Source organism: Malus domestica, chromosome 11 (genome assembly GCF_042453785.1).
Source record: "Malus domestica chromosome 11, GDT2T_hap1".
NCBI classification, from domain to species: Eukaryota; Viridiplantae; Streptophyta; class Magnoliopsida; order Rosales; family Rosaceae; genus Malus; species Malus domestica.
The window spans coordinates 37614796-37632710 of NC_091671.1; the positions used below are offsets into that span (position 1 = coordinate 37614796).

The 17915-nt window shown below is 38.5% G+C and overlaps 1 protein-coding gene across 1 annotated transcript; it reads right to left on the bottom strand.

The window, feature by feature from the left end:
- Positions 1-13368: 13368 nt before the first annotated feature.
- On the bottom strand, positions 13369-15713 carry LOC103448920 (uncharacterized). Its single transcript, XM_008388181.4, has 4 exons — positions 15367-15713; positions 14497-15256; positions 14218-14413; positions 13369-14101 (listed from the first exon to the last, which is right to left on the bottom strand). Exons 2-4 carry the CDS (start codon positions 14941-14943, stop codon positions 13560-13562), a joined length of 1185 nt encoding a protein of 394 aa, XP_008386403.2. The 5' UTR covers positions 14944-15256; positions 15367-15713; the 3' UTR covers positions 13369-13559.
- Positions 15714-17915: the final 2202 nt, after the last annotated feature.

Below are 17915 nucleotides of genomic sequence, written 5' to 3' on the forward strand. Positions count from 1 at the left end.
CTGATTGGGGTTGAAGTTTGAATTGACGGATGAGTCCTCGGAGTTTGGAGTTTGGAGTTTGGATTCACAAGGAGAAAGGGTAGGTTGGTAATTTTCTTGGGATTTGGCATCTGGAAGAGAACTGGATTCTGATAACGTTGTTGTTTGTCTCTTTTGTTCCAAAACGAAACTCCATGTCTTTCCAACGTTAAATTGGTTTGGTGAAGATTTCGACCAAAAGCAATACAAGTCCAAATCTTGTTCTTTCCCTCCTTTGAATTTGAAGCTTCGATATGATAATGTTAATGTGAAACACTTTAAAAATCAAATTATACAACAAAATTTCATATTTATACTATGATAATAGTCTTAAAAAATAATAATTAGGCGCAATAGCAATTAAATAGGGTAAATTACAAAAAATTATCTCAATTATTGGTCTGACGACACTTTCATACATCATCTTTTAAAAATGATAATGTCATACCTCATCGTACAAATTTGTACCAATGTCAGACATCCATCAGTTTTTCTGTTAAATACTAATGTGGCCAGTGATGGGACCCACTCACTAATCCAACTGGATTAAAAAATAATTAAATATTCAACAAAATTAAAATTTAAAAACTAAAAAAATAATAAAAAATGGCCTAAGGGATCCAGCTTCCCTTCCACGTGCACCAACCCTTTTTCTTCTTCTCTTCGACAGCCACCAAACCATTCCCCGTCCCCCCAACCTTCCTCCACCACCCTCTCTCTCTCTTCTCTCTCTCCTCTCTCTGGGATGCGGTCTCCCTCCTTCGTCCCTCTCCCCACTCGCACTCTTCCTTCCCTCACCACCACCTCCTAACCCGACCCATCCCTCCCCTAGTCCCTCCATACCCAACCTTCCATCACCACCCCACTACCGCCTCTCTTCCTCCATCTTCACCACCCCACTGAAGAAACCAAAAAAACCAAGCCCACACCCAAATCCCACAACAAAAAAATAAAAATCAAAAATCAAAACAATAATACCAAACCCACACCCATCACCCTCAATACCTCTATCCACCCAATCCCTCATCCGACCTCTCTCCTCCGTCTAATTCGCCATCGACCCCACACCTCCTTCGACCTCTCGATTTCCTCCTCCTTTCGGCCGTCAAAACCCTTCTTTCCTTCCCACCTCCGCTCTCTTCGCCTTCAAACCCTTCTTCTCCTCCCTCTCTCCGATGCTCTCCTCCTCGTCGTTGGTGGTTGCAGAGAGAAGATGGAGTTAGAGTGGGAGAGAGATGCGGGAGAAGATAAAGAAAAGAGAGAGAGAGAGAGAGAGAGAGAGAGAGAGAGAGAGAGAGAGAGAGAGAGAGAGAAAGGTTGGTGCGGGCGGAAGAAAGGAAGACCCGCATCCCTAGGCCTTTTTTATTTGTTTAGTTTTTTAATTTTTAATTTTTTTAATTTTTGAATATTTAATTATTAAAAAAAAAAAATATATATATATATATATATATATTAATCCAGTTGGATTAGTGAGTGGGTCTCGTCTCTAGCCACGTTAGCATTTAACAGAAAAAGTAACAAAAAAACTGACGGATGTCTGACATTGGCACAAATTCGTAAGATGAGGTATGACATTGTCATTTTTAAAAGATGAGCTATGAAAGTGTCGTCAGACCAATAGTTAAAATAGTTTTTTGTCATTTACCCAATTAAATATAAAGTTAGAATTAGAATTTTAGTATTACTATTGCTATTTTTTTTTTTTTTTGTTTAAAATATGATTAGTACGTACCATTGGTTACCTAAAAAATTGTTTAAATGGATCACTAGATACCTAAGTCACCATTTTTTGGTTTTTAGGTTTTTTATTCAATGGGTACATACCAGTAGTACGAAAAATGAGAAACTGGTCACTTCACTCTCTGAATTATTATTTAGTTGAAATTCTTTTGAACTATTTTTTTGGTAAATTAACCATCTGTACTATTTGAAATTTGCCAACTAACCCCTCACCGAGATTCAATGAAATTTCATTCACTTTGCTGTCAAATGTTGGCATCCAGCACGTGATTCACTCTTAAAAGTAAAGTTGTGCCAATATTTGTTCAGCAAAGTAGATGAAATTTTATCAAATTTGACTATAAGAGATTAATTGGCTGATTTAAAATAATTCAAATGATTCACTTACTAAAAAAATAGTTTAGCTAGTCAATTTTAATTGGAGTAATAATTCAGCAGTCAAACGACAGTTTACTCATAAACTTTCGTTATGCATATAGCAAGTGCTTTTTTTCTTAAAGTAGCTGTGATGCTGACCTCAACAATGTACCCGGGCCTATTAGTTGAACTAACAGACAGATCCCATCCTTCTACCACCTGGGCCTGTCCCAGTTTTAATCCAACAGGGAAGTCTCCTAGGCCCGGCCTACCCTCTGCAATTTAGAAAGCCACAGCCATCAAAATTTAGTGAGACGTGAGAAGAGTTAACTAAGGCTAAGGTTGTAACGTCCCGCTTCCGAAATATTTATTTTCAAGAAATAATTCCGATGATAGGTCCAAATTAAATTCTTGTTTACATTACTACCAATAATCACGATTCTTTATTTAATTTTCTTAATCCCTCACAAAAACTATAATCATAATTAAGTTACCAAAACATACGATTATATTTTCACAATTTATCACCAACTTCTCCTCTTAAATCAAATTCCCAACTAAAGATTAAATCTCAATTATTAAGGTTGCATCTAACTCCCGTTAGACTACCTACGTACCCTTGAACGAGATCAAGCCTTTCGTAATTCACATTCCATTTCAATCCATTTATGAAAATATTCAAGTAACCGGAATAACCAACATTGGGTTTAACAATCAAAACGCATCAATTGGAATCCAAATTCATTTTTTAGAATATCAAAATTTACACAAAATGGCAGCATTGGCCCACTGGCCACGCGCCACCGTGGGTGGCGGTTTCTGGCGAATGGAAACCAAATTTACTGACTAACTCTAAAAATTACCAAATTTTACAGGCAAGTAGAGTTCAATGAGAGGAACAACTTTCATACCTTGGCCGAAGTTCAATTCGTCTCGGAAACACCTGAAATTAGCCTTGGACCGCCGGAAACCATAAAATTAGGTGTTCTCGATTCGACCTTAAAACAAACTCTGATGCCCCAACCATTGATAGGCCTTTGTTCCTGACCTTGAGGGAAGACTGTTGGTGGTGGTGACGGACGGAGTTAGCTTCAGATTTTGGTGAATCGAAACCAAACCCGTCACACACCCCCCCCCCCCGGCGGTACGGTTTCTCTTGAAATTCACCCAATTTCATCAAATTTTTTGGTGTAAATGGGAAAAGGAACAATTTGGTTCAAAGTAAGGATCATTTTGGCACCGGTCCCATCACCAACGGTGGTCGGAATCAGAAAATCCGACTGAAGGAAGATTTTGTGAAAACATGTTCATTTGAGCAACATCTATAAGCATGCAATTAACAATTAAAGGCAGAATCATGCTAGCATGCACTCAAAAACAAAACATTACCCATGAAATTCAAAGCCTAGTAGATTGGTGAACCAAGACTCAACTCAAAACAAAGTGAGTTGAGAAATTTATACCTTTGTAGATTCCTCTTTGCATAAGCAAAGACTAATCACCCAAGGAGAAGGCCTTCATTCCTTGCTTCTTAGATCCATGGATTTGGATGGAAGAATAGATTCTCCAAGTTCCCAAAATTGAGAACCTCTAAGTTTCCACACCAAGGTTAGATTGGAGAAGAAATGAGTGACCTTGGAGGAGTTGGATTGCTAGCTAATCCCTCCAAGGGGGCCGGCCTCTTTAGAGAGAAAATGAGAGACATGTTCTCTCCAATTTTCTCCAAAAGAACCCCTTTTGAATTTTTGGCTATAAAGTTCTTTATATAGTCCCTTCAAATAAGTGATCTAAAGAACCAAAAAAGCTTTTCTTCTAACATGGCCGGCCATAAGGGTTTTATTGGGCTTTTGGGCCTTTGTGAATTAAGTTGTCATACAACTTAAGTCAATGGGCTTGACGTTCGAAGCCCATTGGGCCTTGAGGCCCAAAACTAACCCGTGGTCTTTTAACGAACTTTATTCGTTTGATTAATTAACATATTAATTAATCCTTGCCATAATTATTAAATAATTAAACCATTTAATTATTCTTACTCATCTCCATTATTTCTTCAATCTCCTCCTTACACGGTGTACGATCCATTAGGTTCCTTTTAGCGAGGCAGTGGGCGATTAAAACCATTTCAAATCGATTGTGAATTGAAACTTATTTTTAATTCTCCCTTTAGTGATTATACACGTTTAGGGCTTCCACAAACCATGAGTGACACCTAGCAGCATATCATGGTTACCCAAGCTAATCAGAAGAGGTGGAGAACCTATTCAGTTTAGGATTACAAATGCAATACGGTCTTTCTCTAATACAATAATCTTGACCACATTGTTTGGTTTGATAGTTTATTCATGTCTACTATCCAATGTGATTCGTTTACTTATATGATTACCTTGAATGTGATTTGGAACGCCTTCCTAAATCTCATTCATACTCTGATCAGGGATTTTCAATCATATCATAGAGTATTCTCCCCCAAACGGTTTTAAGGTTAGATATCCCTTGTTGCGCATTCACTTGCCTCCATAGCTAAGTGGCTTAACCCCAACTATGCCGTGGACACCCTCCTGATGGAGTGACTTTGACATAATCAAAGATCAAGGACTTAACCACAAGACAACTATGATGTCTCAGGTCAAATGACTACTTTGCATTATCCCAACCATGAGTTCTTATGTGACATGAATATGAGAACTCTTCGTTGATCGTGTTCAGTGAACTCGTTCTCTATTGAGCACCTACGTACTTGTCTTGATGTCACACACACCAATGACTCGAGACTAGTCACTCTCCCTGAGAAAAGACACAACACGTATTGATCTTAACGGACTGTCAATGCCCAATTGGCAATCCTATGATCAGGAACGTTTAGGATGTGTCTACGAAAGAATGGTCTCGTGAATCTAACTTCTTTATATTGCATTCTCCCAATCACATATTCCTTGGACTTATCGTTTAAGCATATAACATTTATATGAGACGGCTCAAACAATAATCTTTGCCCTTTATATTTAAACTACATTAGTTTAACTTGTGAAATGTCCGTAAAGTATCATCATATGATTGGTTTTAGGGCACATTTCCAACACCGACCGGGTCGGGTCGACGGGTCAAAGGAGATCCGGATCTCTTTTCTACCTCTCCCTCATTTCCCCTCCTTTTCCTTTCTCCTGATTTGTCCGTGTCCCTCCCCTTTCTCTCCTTTCTTTTTCATCACAGCCGTCCATCTTTTTCCTTTCTCTTCTTTTCTTCTCATCTTAACCACACACGTGGCATAATCTCAGTGCTCCAGAAAATCTGGAGTTTTCTAAAGGAGATTAAATTTACAAAAATGTCCCTGAATTTAAACGCTAATAACTCCTTCGTTATAATTCTGTTTCACGAACGGTTTGCGTCTACACATTCGTGAGATCGAGCTCTATTCAAATATATAAATTATGACCTCGAAAGGTCTATGGATTTTAGATAATTAATTTTCAAACTTCAAACTTCGTAACTAGTTTAATTTAAAACTCAATTCAAATAAATTAATATAAATTCTTGAAAAATAATATAAAATTTTCAATAATGCAAATACGTAAATTATAATAATTTCCGGTAACAAAATTTTAAAATTCCTCAATTAAATTTTCATAACCATAAATCGATTTATTTTCGGTTTTCTCCACATATTCATAATTATGAATATTCTATTCCATATATTTAAATTTTCAGAGTATTACAAAGGTCATTGAAAATGTTTTTGAATTATAATTCCATAGTACCCAAGAATTAGAAGAAATTGTATAAATGATCTCTCAACGTTAACTTGATTGGATTATTGGTCTCTTAACTAAAAACAATGATCATTGGTCCCTTAAATCATCAAAACGTGCAACTATGGTCTTTTTCATCAACTTTGTTAGAACTTCCATCAAAATGAGTCACGTGTCATGCACGTGAGGCTGAATCAAGGGGCAAATTATTGAAAACTAAATGAGAAAAATTGTAGTAATGGTCCCTTAATTTTAACCCAATTGGTTGAAATGGTCTTCAACTTTAAAGCAATTGGAGTAATGGTCCCTCAACTTTAACCTAATTGTAGCAATGGTCTTTCCAACAACGACTAATTTTGACGGATATCTGACGGAGTTGATGGAAATGATCATTGATGCACGTTTTGATGAGTTACGGGATCAACGGTCATAGATTTTTAGTTGAGGGACCATGACTCCAATTGGGTTAAAGTTAAGAAATCATTGCTACAATTTAAATCGCAAAGGCTCTTTGTCTTTGGGATATTATTTAATGTTTGCATGAAGAGTAAACCAAACATTTGGTTACAAGAAGAGTAATACTAGGGAGACAACATTTGTAAATCAAATTTTACAAAATCAAATTTTATAAAATCAAATGACATGAAAGTTCAAGATTGGATATTACAAGTGTTGATTTAACGTGTTTACTTCTTACCAATGACGCATCATTTGATTTGTAAATTTAGTCTATGAATTTAGTCTTTCTACATTCCTCTTACAAGAGCTGCCTAGGCCTACAGTGCCTACTATGCATGGATGGTGTACATAGATACAAGGGGCGGAGCCCCAACAAAACTATTTTTGCTACATCGTGACCACATGACTAGATGTCAATGACGTATACGAGGATCAATAGGTCACATGTCCCTAGCCGTATACCCCAAAAGCTCTCTCTCTCTTTCTCCCAACCAAACCTTAGTCATCTACCCCCATCGCCGTCGGCCTCTGGCTATGGCTGAGGGTCGGTGGCAGCCTCTCCCTTTCTTTTCCTAGCTCTTCTTTCCTTCCTCTTCCCCCTATTCCCCATCCCAGTCATCCTTCACCCTTCGCCATACTTGATTTTTTTCCACCACCTCACACTGCCCCCTTCCCTTTCGTTTTCACTCCCTCCGCCTTCCCCGTGCCGCCCCCTCCTCCACGCCTATGTTCTTTCCGTTTCACTTTCTCCCTCTTCCCTATGCCAACCCCTCTGCCTCTATTAGCTTCTTCCATCCCCGTTTTCTTCTCCCCCGCCTTTTTGTGCATGGATGTCCCATGTTTTCGGGTCTCCTTCCCAGATCCGGGTTATGCCCTTCTCAAGGTATTCTCTTGATTTGGGTCTGATTCGGAGCTTAGGTTTGGATTGGGGTTGTTTGGTGGGTGGAAGCCATTTCCATCCTTATTTTCCGGTGTTGTGATGCTTCCATCTCTTGATTTATGGATGCACCACCTCCTGCGCCCATACATTGCTGCACTACCTGGGTTGTGCTATTGTTGGGATTACACTGGCTTAGGCGGTTTATCCAGAGTTGCACTGCATAGGCTTTTCTCGATCTGGGTCTATGTCGCCAGTGTCTCGACGTGTAACTCCGCTGCCTTGGTTTTGACTTGCTGATAGGACTGTCCAAATCTGTGAAGTGGCCTCTATCAGGATTGGCTCATCCTACCATCAGAAGGTACTGCCTTGTGGCTTCTTACTCGAAGTTGTTTATTTAGTAATGAGTTGAACAACGGACCCGTTTTCGGTGTAGTCTAGTTGTCCACTCACCTTGTGCACCGTGGTGGCTTTGTTTGTTTTGGTTAAATTGCTCTTCGCCTTTGTGTGATGCATTTTGTTAGTCTCGTTTTTCAACGATGACTTGATGTGGTCTCGCTCTAACACGATGACTTTTTGTGGCCTCACAATTTAGCAATGACCATTGTGACTGCCTGTATTTCTCTGTTGTGGCGATCGTTTATTGTGACAGATTTGTACTGGTAACACTTTTGCGCTTGGCGATTGTATGTTTGCTCTTGTGGTTGTCTACTAGAGGTTTACTCTTATTTGTCTATTTGTGCAAATTCACTCCAGATCAATTGATTGGTCACTGGAGCTATGTACCCAATGACACCCTTGTAATTGTTTGTGTTGATTAATGAAATACTACGCTATCGTTTCCTATTAAAAAAACAACGTATGTGATAATCAAAACTTACATACATTTACAACTAACAGTTTACTCTAGTTGTTTATACATATATAACGACTACAGCTAAGGTAAGTCGCACACACATATGACGTATGCGAGAATCAAAATTTCCATACATTCACAACTAACAATTACTTTCGCTATTTGTACATATAAAATGACCAACTAAAGTAAGTCGCACACGCGTGATGCATGGTTCTTATACAGACTCATATATTCGAGCGTGGGCAAACTAACAATATTCCTATACAATAATACAATGACATACACGTGAAGTGTTCCAGCGTGAACAAGTCTTTTGCTGGTGGGAATGGTGGCAGATTGAAAAGGTTAGGGTTAGGTCAATTTCTTACATCAGTACTGCTCCCATACAGCAGGGAATGGCATCATTTACCAAATCCCACAGGTATGGCTTGATCTTCATCCGTAAAAACCACAACAGAAAGAAAGATGTTTGGACACATTCTTTGAATGCCAAAAGCAAAACCCTATTACTTTGACAAACAAGTCCTCAGCAGAAGCTAGGGTTAAGAAAGCTTGCTCCAGAAACCCTAGCAGCATCAGGACATGATTTTCTCAATCTGTATTCTTCGAAGTGGTCCATATAATTCGACAGAAAAAAGATTACATTACTGGAAGGAAAGTATGTGTGTTTGGATCAGCAGACATGAACCGAAACTCCCGTGTCCCTTTGCACCGACGCATGCAAAAGAACAAAGGTTGAATTACACTAATACTTAGTTTCTGTAATTTTTTGCCTTTGTGACTGTAATTTTTTATGGCATTTTCTTCTTGTTGTATTGTCCCTATAGTGCGATTAGTCGGTTTTTCAAATGAAAAGATGTGCACAAAAGTTGATGGAGAAATCTACTTAATTGACGGATTGGACTAAAAAAACCAAACTATAAAGAATTTTTTTTTAACTAAACAAATGGAACCGTCTATGCACCTGTTAGTAATTACACCTTTCTTAAATTTTCAAGATTAGGACTTCGTTTCTATCATTTTGGTTGATGATCAACAAAAATATCGTCGATATATAGTGATTCACTATGTAGATGTAGGTTATATTGTACAGAGAGACTTGCTGCCTTTAAAAGAGTAAAGTAGGGAGCCTCTCATTTTAGAAAGAGCCTCTCATTCTAAATCATAGCCACTTTACTCTCTCAAAGGTAACAAGGTTTTTTGTACAATGTAATCTACATTTACATTGTGAAAATGAAAACTACACCAACTTGGACGTAACTTCAATTGGGGTTGCTCAACCACGACATATCCTTGTGTTTTTTTTGAATTTGTCTAATTTACTCTCGTATTTAAGTTGATATAACTTTTACATACCAATAATATTCGTAAATTAGACTGTCGATATATATATCAGGAAAAACCGACCTATAAAACCTTTGCATGGAGGAAACTGCAAACACAGTAAACAAATTGGATTATCAGTGCAATTAGACCAAGAAAAAACAAAAGGCACCTTCCTGATCTCTTAATTAACTAATTTACGTTTGTATTTTGTTCTTAAAACAAGGGACTTTTACGACGGTAAAATAATAGTGTATGTAGTGGACTGTGAAAAGAACCATCCTTCTGCCGTGGTGAATAAAAATTGTAAGTTGAGGACAAAATCATAGCAGCCTGCAACTAGCAGAGAGCCTTATTTGCCTTCCAAGATTGCAGAATCCCAAAGTCCTCTGAGCACTCCACTATAACCCGAACACTGACTACTTTATACAAAAGCCGTTTCGCATTTCAAAAAGTTTCTGAGCTTGCTTCATATACCTAGCTTCCTTATTAACAAACTTAATTGGCTAGGGTTTAGGTCATTCTAAAGACCTTAGCTTATTTATTTTTATTCACCTTTGGAATTTTAATTAACTACTCGATGGATGTTCGAGCACTGCTCCAGCTATCTCGAGGAGAACTGGACATTGCTTGAAAGGATATCGAGCAACTATAAACACTTCAACAATGTACACACGGAATCACACCTAAATTATCGACATATCATCCTCGTAGCATATATAATCGAATATGAAGCATTTTCCAACTAAACAAAGATAGATACATCTGGACCAAAATACCACTTTGTTTACAAAATTAATCGTTTAGGTAGGTCACTTGAAGAGGAACGAAAATCCCATTCTGGTAATTACAATTGACCTTGCCCTCTCACGAAGGAACCAAAAAATCAAAATGCCTAGTTTCGTGGTCCAGAAGCGAATAAGGGCGCAGGAACAAAAATGGACCACCTCTCGCATTGAAAAAATTTAGTTAAAACTATGAAGGCACATATGGCACGTGGATAAGTGTGAGAATTTTTTTTCAGAATGCCAGAAACACAACCTGGTACACCAAGTGTAATAATATAATTGGTTGTAAATTAGTTTTTTCAAGTTTTTAACCAATTATTTTATTACTCATAGTATATTGGACTGTAGTTCTAGTACACTGAAAAATCTCTCATTTAGAAAGGAAAACTTTGGATAATGGAGAGTTTTAAACGCGAATAACATTAACTTAAGCCAATAATCAAGGATCTTTGCAAGCTTCACCAAATTGGTTTATCCCAAGCTTAATCCCACAAGTAACCCATTATTTCAAGGACAAGCTTCCAAAATTTTATTTGTGATTGAGTTAACTAAAAGTGGGTGGGAAGTTGCTTTCATAAAGTAGAACATTGGTCTCAAGCATTTGGACATTGGCTTAGGTGAATTCTTTTGCCGTAATAGTTACACCACTAAGTGATACTATTAGTTTTTTTAGAATAAACTTACTTGACGGATACCATTATAAATAAGGAAAACTAATGAAAAATGTTTGAAAACTTTGAGTTTTAATGATAAGGACAAAATAAACTTTGAGCTTTTCGTTAAAGTTCTCTTATAAATATTGTTTTGGATTGCTTTCAATAATCTGAATTGTCTAGTTTATAGCTCTTCACCAAAAGATCATTTTTGCATAACATCAGGGCGTTTCTAAAGAGAAAATGCAAATTTGAGATGCAAAAAATCATATTTGCACCCATTTTACATTTCCAGCATATGTAAATGAAAGTTCTATCTCAATAGGCTCCAAATTTGAAATCTCAATTTTAACTTTCTCACTTTAATTAGTGGGACTCATTACAAAAATATGTAAAAATAATGTAAACTTAAGTTTTTATCTACATCTTCCGGCCAAGACGTCTAATTTACATTCCGTCATTGGAGAATTTTTCAACAAAAAGAAAAATGTAATAGAGAGATGTAAATTGAGATCCCATTTAGTTTATTTTGATTAGCGGGACTCATCATCAAAAGATGTAAAAATAAATATAAATTTAAGTTTTTTTTTACACCTTCCGGCCAAGACGTATAAATATACATCCGCCACTGAAGAATTTTTCGACAAAAAGAAAGATGTAACATGACCATTACAAGACATGTAAATATTTAATGATTCAAATAATAGTTCATTTTAATATTTTCTCAAAACATCGTATTTATCTATCTTCTTATATACTTTCACAATTTTGTCTATGAAGACTAAAGAAACAAAAAGTTCGAGCCTTTGAAAGAAAATTTAGAGCGGCCTGAACAAGGTGCCCATAAATAAAGTTTTCTACATTCCCTAATAAAATAGGACATTCGCATTTTACATCTTTGAAATATCAATCATGTCGTTCAATAATTTTATAACACATAAATTAATAATAGTTGATTACGTCAAGATAACACTCAAATTTGTTTTGATTAGGTCTAACTTCTAACTTGTATAATTTAGAAATTGACCCCACTACATGCTATTATAGCTGATTCTGACCCTACCTGAATATCCCCATTTTTAATGTTTATGATAATAAATTAAAGCGAAATGGATAGAAGGAGCTTTCAAGATTTAAATAATGCTGCTAAATTTTGTAAAATTATACAGACGCCATCATTGTTATGTAGCTCAAAATATAAAATACCCTAAATTTCCAAGCAGGAAATTAAAACAACGCGGCTTCCGATAAAGGTTATGGACCCGGTGGTTCAGTACGAGGCTCTTGTAAACGACAAGTAAGTTAGCAGAATTCATGCAGTGAAGGTGCTATCTGTGCGGGGTGTGGAGGATTACAAGTAGAAGAGATTTTGCAGATTAGGGTTTATGTGTTCAGGAACTTTTCCAAAAGATTATGATCATGTAAAGTTGGCATCACGGACTACTTAGGATTTTCTGTGTTGGCATTCGCCTAGTTTTTGTAACAATTTTCTTCTCACTGTTACGGGATGTTTAGGTTCGATAACACATTATCATGTATATGTTTTTTTTTATGCATGGCAATGCGTTATTGAAGTGGAACACCACAATGATAGTAAACTCGTCATAAGTAAGTAATTTCCTTAAAACCATGTCATATTGACTCATGTTCTATGTTCAACATTTAGAAATGATACTACAGAATGTCATTGTCTATGGATCAGCCTACACTTGTCACAAATTTTACAAACGAAGACTCTTAGCTATCTTCAAATTTGTCATTCCCTTTCTTAATTTCAAATCAAATTCTAGGAAGTGAAATGTTGAATCCGTCCAACGTTTTCTAGCGTTTTTTTTAAGATAAAACTAACAGTGATGAGAGGCTTAAAAATAACAGTGATAAGAGAGACGATAACATGTTAAATGGTAAATAAAATTATATCACATCTTCAGAAGAAAATACGAAAAAAACCCATTGATGTTGTAACTGTATAATTTGCTGACAGCCACAGCCTGGGCCCAAAATTCTAAATCAGACTTCCAACATCAGTACCAAATATGGATCAAGGCATAGTTTCATCATACCAAATTAAGAAATTTAACCGCAAGATTTGGGAATATAAGTAAGATATGCCACATTTAATGAACCACACTAAATCCACCAAATTCCATGGAAGAAGATTCGAACTTGAAAGACGTAGACATAAAAAGTATTCTCTCATAGCCTCATTCACGTCGACAATAAATACATTTATCAAATTAACGAACATGTTATTCTAACTGGCTTGACTAAACTCTAATTAAACTCGAAATCCCCAAAAGTTTTTGGACAACTCACGAGACATCGCGAATATATACTGAGTTTTCTTCAGTCTTTCGTCATCGGATTCTGTTGCCCATCTCCTCCTCCCCTCCCTACTTTAAAAACAAGAAAATAGGAAATAAACAATTGAATATCCAGCAAAGAGTTTAAAAAATTATTAGAATATAATTATCCACTGAAAAGAATATAAACCATCAGACTGAAAATTATTACCTTCTCTTTTACTTGATTTTTGCACACTAAAATATGAAATTTGTAAAAATATCACTTTATTTATTGCTACTAGTAAATCCGACCCTTACATCAAAAACATAGAAGGGATCAAACGGTTGTTATGCTCTACCATATAAAGCATATACAGGGGCATATACGATATTTCACTTCCTCTAACAGTCAAAAGTACAATTAAAACAAAAAATTATCAAAATTATCAAAATTTTACGGTTCATATTCTATAACAGAAGCCAAACCGGTCACGATCTTTACACCGGTCACCGTCGATCTCTTGGGCTTCAGCTCCGGCGGATTCCATTCCTTCGCCGCCGCCATCGCCTTCTCTTCCTCACCGGAACTCGCCGACAACTCAAACACCGGCGCGTCGCCCAACTCACCATCCTCAACCGAGTTTGTCCCGCCCAGACTCAGTTCCGACTCGCCTGACCCGATCGGTGGCTGAGTCGAATCGGAAGGGGCCGGTGTGGCTCTAGTGTGAGGAGACAGCCACTTGGCCCTGATGTACTCGGCTTTTCTCCACGGCGGAACTGGCATCCCCTTCTTCTTCAAGCTCTGCTTCGCCGCCTCCGACACCACCGCGATGATCCGCCACAGCCGGTCGTGCTTCCCGACGAAAATGTATGGAAGCGTCTGGAGAATCGCCTTGTAGCTCTTCGTCGGCCGTGCGATCTCGAATTCCGATCTGAAATCGACGTCGATCAGCAGTCTCTCTCCTTTGACGATCACGTCAATGTAATCATATTCTCCTGAAAAAAAATAAAAATAAAAAAAAATCAGCAAATTTAGTCCTGATAATTTCCTGCATTTAAGAAACGGCGTCGTATGGTTAGATAATTTTGTGAGGCGGAGAGAGGGAAAGTACCGGCGGGATAGGACGGAGCTTTCTCCCAACGAGATTTGCAGACCGACGCGTCGTATCCGAGAGCTAACAGACTATCAGAAACGACGGTTCTGCAGGTGTCGTCTTTCTGCTTGCAGCAGGCCTTGTTTTTCTCAACGATCTTCGCCGTGTCGGCTAGCAGGTTCCTCTCGCTCACGCTCTGGCACGAAACCAAACCCTGTGGAAAAACAATTTCACGTCAAAACGAAGTCGTTTTTGAGCTGTTGAAACTCCAGAGAATATCAGATATTTTTTGTATACCTTGAGAAGCTCACATGATTCGGCAGAGGACGTCACGTTGGAGTCGCCGAAACCGCCAAACAGCTCCGATTCGTCTTCCGAACTGTCGTTGCAGTTTCCGTTGAAGCAGTTGCAGCGGTTCCGGCTGCACCGCGCCGCAGTCGAAGATTGCTTCTCGTTGCTCTCCTCGATGAAATTCTGAACCATCTTCGTCAAGCACATGGAGCTCGGCTCGAACTCGGCCGATCCTCCGCCGCAGCCGTCTTTGTTGAAATGCGGCTCTTCGATTCCGATTCCGCTGCTGGCCTTCTCCGTCGCCGCTGAGCTTTTCAATACGTTCGTGAACGGCCGCTCGAACAGCCGCTTGAGCCGCGACTTCGCCGCCACCGGCTTGACCGGCTCGAACGGAGTCAGGTCTTCAGGACTCGTGCGAAAATCGATCGGTTGGATTTTCATTGGAAAAGGCATGATCGGCGTGATCAAATTCACGAGAACAAAAAATATTCAGAACCTCCGATCGTCCTCACAAATTTCCTCCATTTCCACAAGGTTAAAGCTTCCTCTCGAGCTTAATCAAAAAATTAAGCCTGATTCTCTACCTATTATACTAATCTATTTTCTCTCCGCAATCAATTACAAAATTCGAGAACGAAAAGCGAAATTTTTCACTAAAAAAAACCGAAATTACAAATTCAAAGCCCGAAAACAAAAGGCAGAGGGTTCTAATGCCGATACATCGATCGAAATCCTTCACTGACAACTCCACAGCATCTTCTCGCCACTGAGATCGATGAATCGAAGCAGAAATCAATAAAATTTGGAGAAAAATAATCCGGATTTTAGCTAAATTCGAGGCTCCTAGCGAGAAGAAGAAGAACAAGTAGCAAGTACCTTTTAATCTCCAATATTATGTAGTTTCTTCTGCCTCCAATTTGCCAAACAAAGCATGGAATAACTTCGAAACTCTGCCAAGTAAAAGTCGCTTTTGCGTAGGATTTTCTCTGGAAATGCGGTTCTTAGGACTCCCGAGATACGCGACGGCACGAGAACGTCATGATGCTGCCGCTGCTGCTCTCCTCAATTCCAAGACGATAGGCAGCCGGAAACTCCATTCTCCGGCAATACCAGTCTCCGTTCGCCGCCGACGAAACCCAGAAATTTCAAGTGGGAGGTGAAAACGAAAGGAGAGCTTCCTTCCTCTGTTTATGGTTTTTGGTGTGCTGCCCAAAAGAGCAGCAGGTGTGAGTTATAAAAGTAGGAGCTGCTGACTAGGACTACGCCGCCACGTGTGTATCCTACATGGCATAGTACCTAATCCGTCACTGGAGGGGTACGTGTCGGAGGCGCGAACCGGGTTCGTTTCGCTGTTTTCTTTCCGTGCTGACACGTTGTGGTTTTGCGGCTACGTGGCGAGTTGGGTCCGCATTTTTTTTACCGAAAGTACCCTCGTTACCGAGGATGTGGTGGTTTTTATTGGGAAAAGGATCCGGATCTTTTTCTTTAGATCTAGAGAATCTTGTAATCATGGTTGTTTATCGCGAACTTATAAATTATTTAAAATTAAATATAAATAATATCTAACGAAAAATAACTATACATAATAAACAGTCCACGGAATTCTAATTCAGTTTTCCTTTTTATTGAACCCCTCGTGATACGGAGGTTCCCAATCCCAAAACCGCCCTCACGTTCGTGGCGTGGTCCGAGTTCCAAAAACAATCGGTTTTTCTGGGTTTTTTTTACTTGTTTTTACTGAAATGTCCTCCTCCGGGTGAGAAGATAAGAGTTGGATTGGGACGGATTTTCAGGCCTCGTAGCTGGATGTGCGTTAGGGCAGATTCGTCATTTTGGTCCTTCTAACTTCCAGGTTGAGATTGCGGTGGTTGGTGCGCCTATATGACAGAAAGGCCCTTTGGCGAACCTGAAATTAACGTGGCCCTTTTTCCCTTTTTAATTTTCTTTTTGTTGTTTTTAGGAGTATTTTCTGGAAGTACCCCTGTAGTAAGGGTAAAATAGTTTTTGGCCCCTCAAAAAATTAAATATAAATTTCTAGTCGCACCATACGTTTTACTTATTTTTGCAAAATTATAGTACAATATTGTAGTATTACAAACAGAGCCGAAGCTAACTTCGTGATGAGAGACAAGTGCTCATGTGACTCGAGGTGTTGTTTCACAAAACGGTTTTTGTGTAGCAAGTTATTTAAATGTATGTCAGCCTTTTGATCAATCCGAAAATCAAACACACAACACAATAAAACACTTATACTACCTTGTATTTTGAAATTTTATCCCTCCAGCTCCCTTTTTCGAAATTATATACAGGCAAAAGCGCTAAAATTTTGGCGAAACCAACCAAAGTGATGGTGAAAGCTATAAAGGAAACTGAAAAAAATAAATAAATAAAATAAAATGAACTAAAGTTTGTGGGGGGCAAAGAAAATTCAGAGGGAGTAGGGTCCATATTTCGATGACCGTTGAGTGCTTGGTGCCACTCTCTTTTTCACTTTCTATTTTTTCTCAAAAAGTATAAAAAAAAAAATTAATAGAAGTACTTTATGGGTGCGTTTGTTGTACCGGATTATCTCGAACTAAGAGAACAGGAAATTAAGAAAAAAATGCAACGCCACGTTGTATATAGGCAGCGTAAAACACTAGAAAATGGAGATGAGCAAAGCATGTCGGTGATGACAAAGACCACACATTGTATATTCCTTCGAGAAAGAGACTTTGAGGCCCTAACAAAATTAACCTAGAACTCAAATTAAACCAAAAAAAAAAAAAAAGGAATGAAAGAAATTAACATCAAAATTAAACCCAGAACTCCACACTGCAACGCCAAATCCATGTAAGTTTTCCTACTAACCAAACAAAATTATCCCAGAACTCTAGAACTCCATAAGGTCCAAGAATGCTCTAAAGTGTGTGACTACAGCACTATTCCTTTCAATGGCTTCGACGACACCAAATCTTGGTCGTCAACGATCTCTTCTTCTTCGAGCTCGTCGTCGTCCTCCCTCAACAACACCAAATGTTGGTTGCACAAAAGATGAAGGTGGGTCACCGCTGATGGCCTGGCCATGGTGACGGCTCCGCAGAAGAAGGCGAAGCGTGGATGGACTGGGGGGTTTAGCAAGCAAAAGTGGGGATTAGATGTTGGCCTGGTTTCCTTCTTCTAGTTCTTGCTAATACCAAGCGAAAGCGTGGGATTAGGCCAAGAGGTTTAGTGAAGCGTGTAGGGACTCATATTCGAGGTGAGTCCCATTTATTTTAGTCCCACAACCTACCAAACGTAGGATTATAGTCCTACTTAAGGTAGTCCAAGCCAATCCCTCCTAAGGAGGTGTAACAAACGTGCCCTATGAGTTTATCCATCTTAAATTATTTTGATTTTTCTTGAAAAACTTGTTAATATTCTCATTAAGTGAATGGTCGATTTGA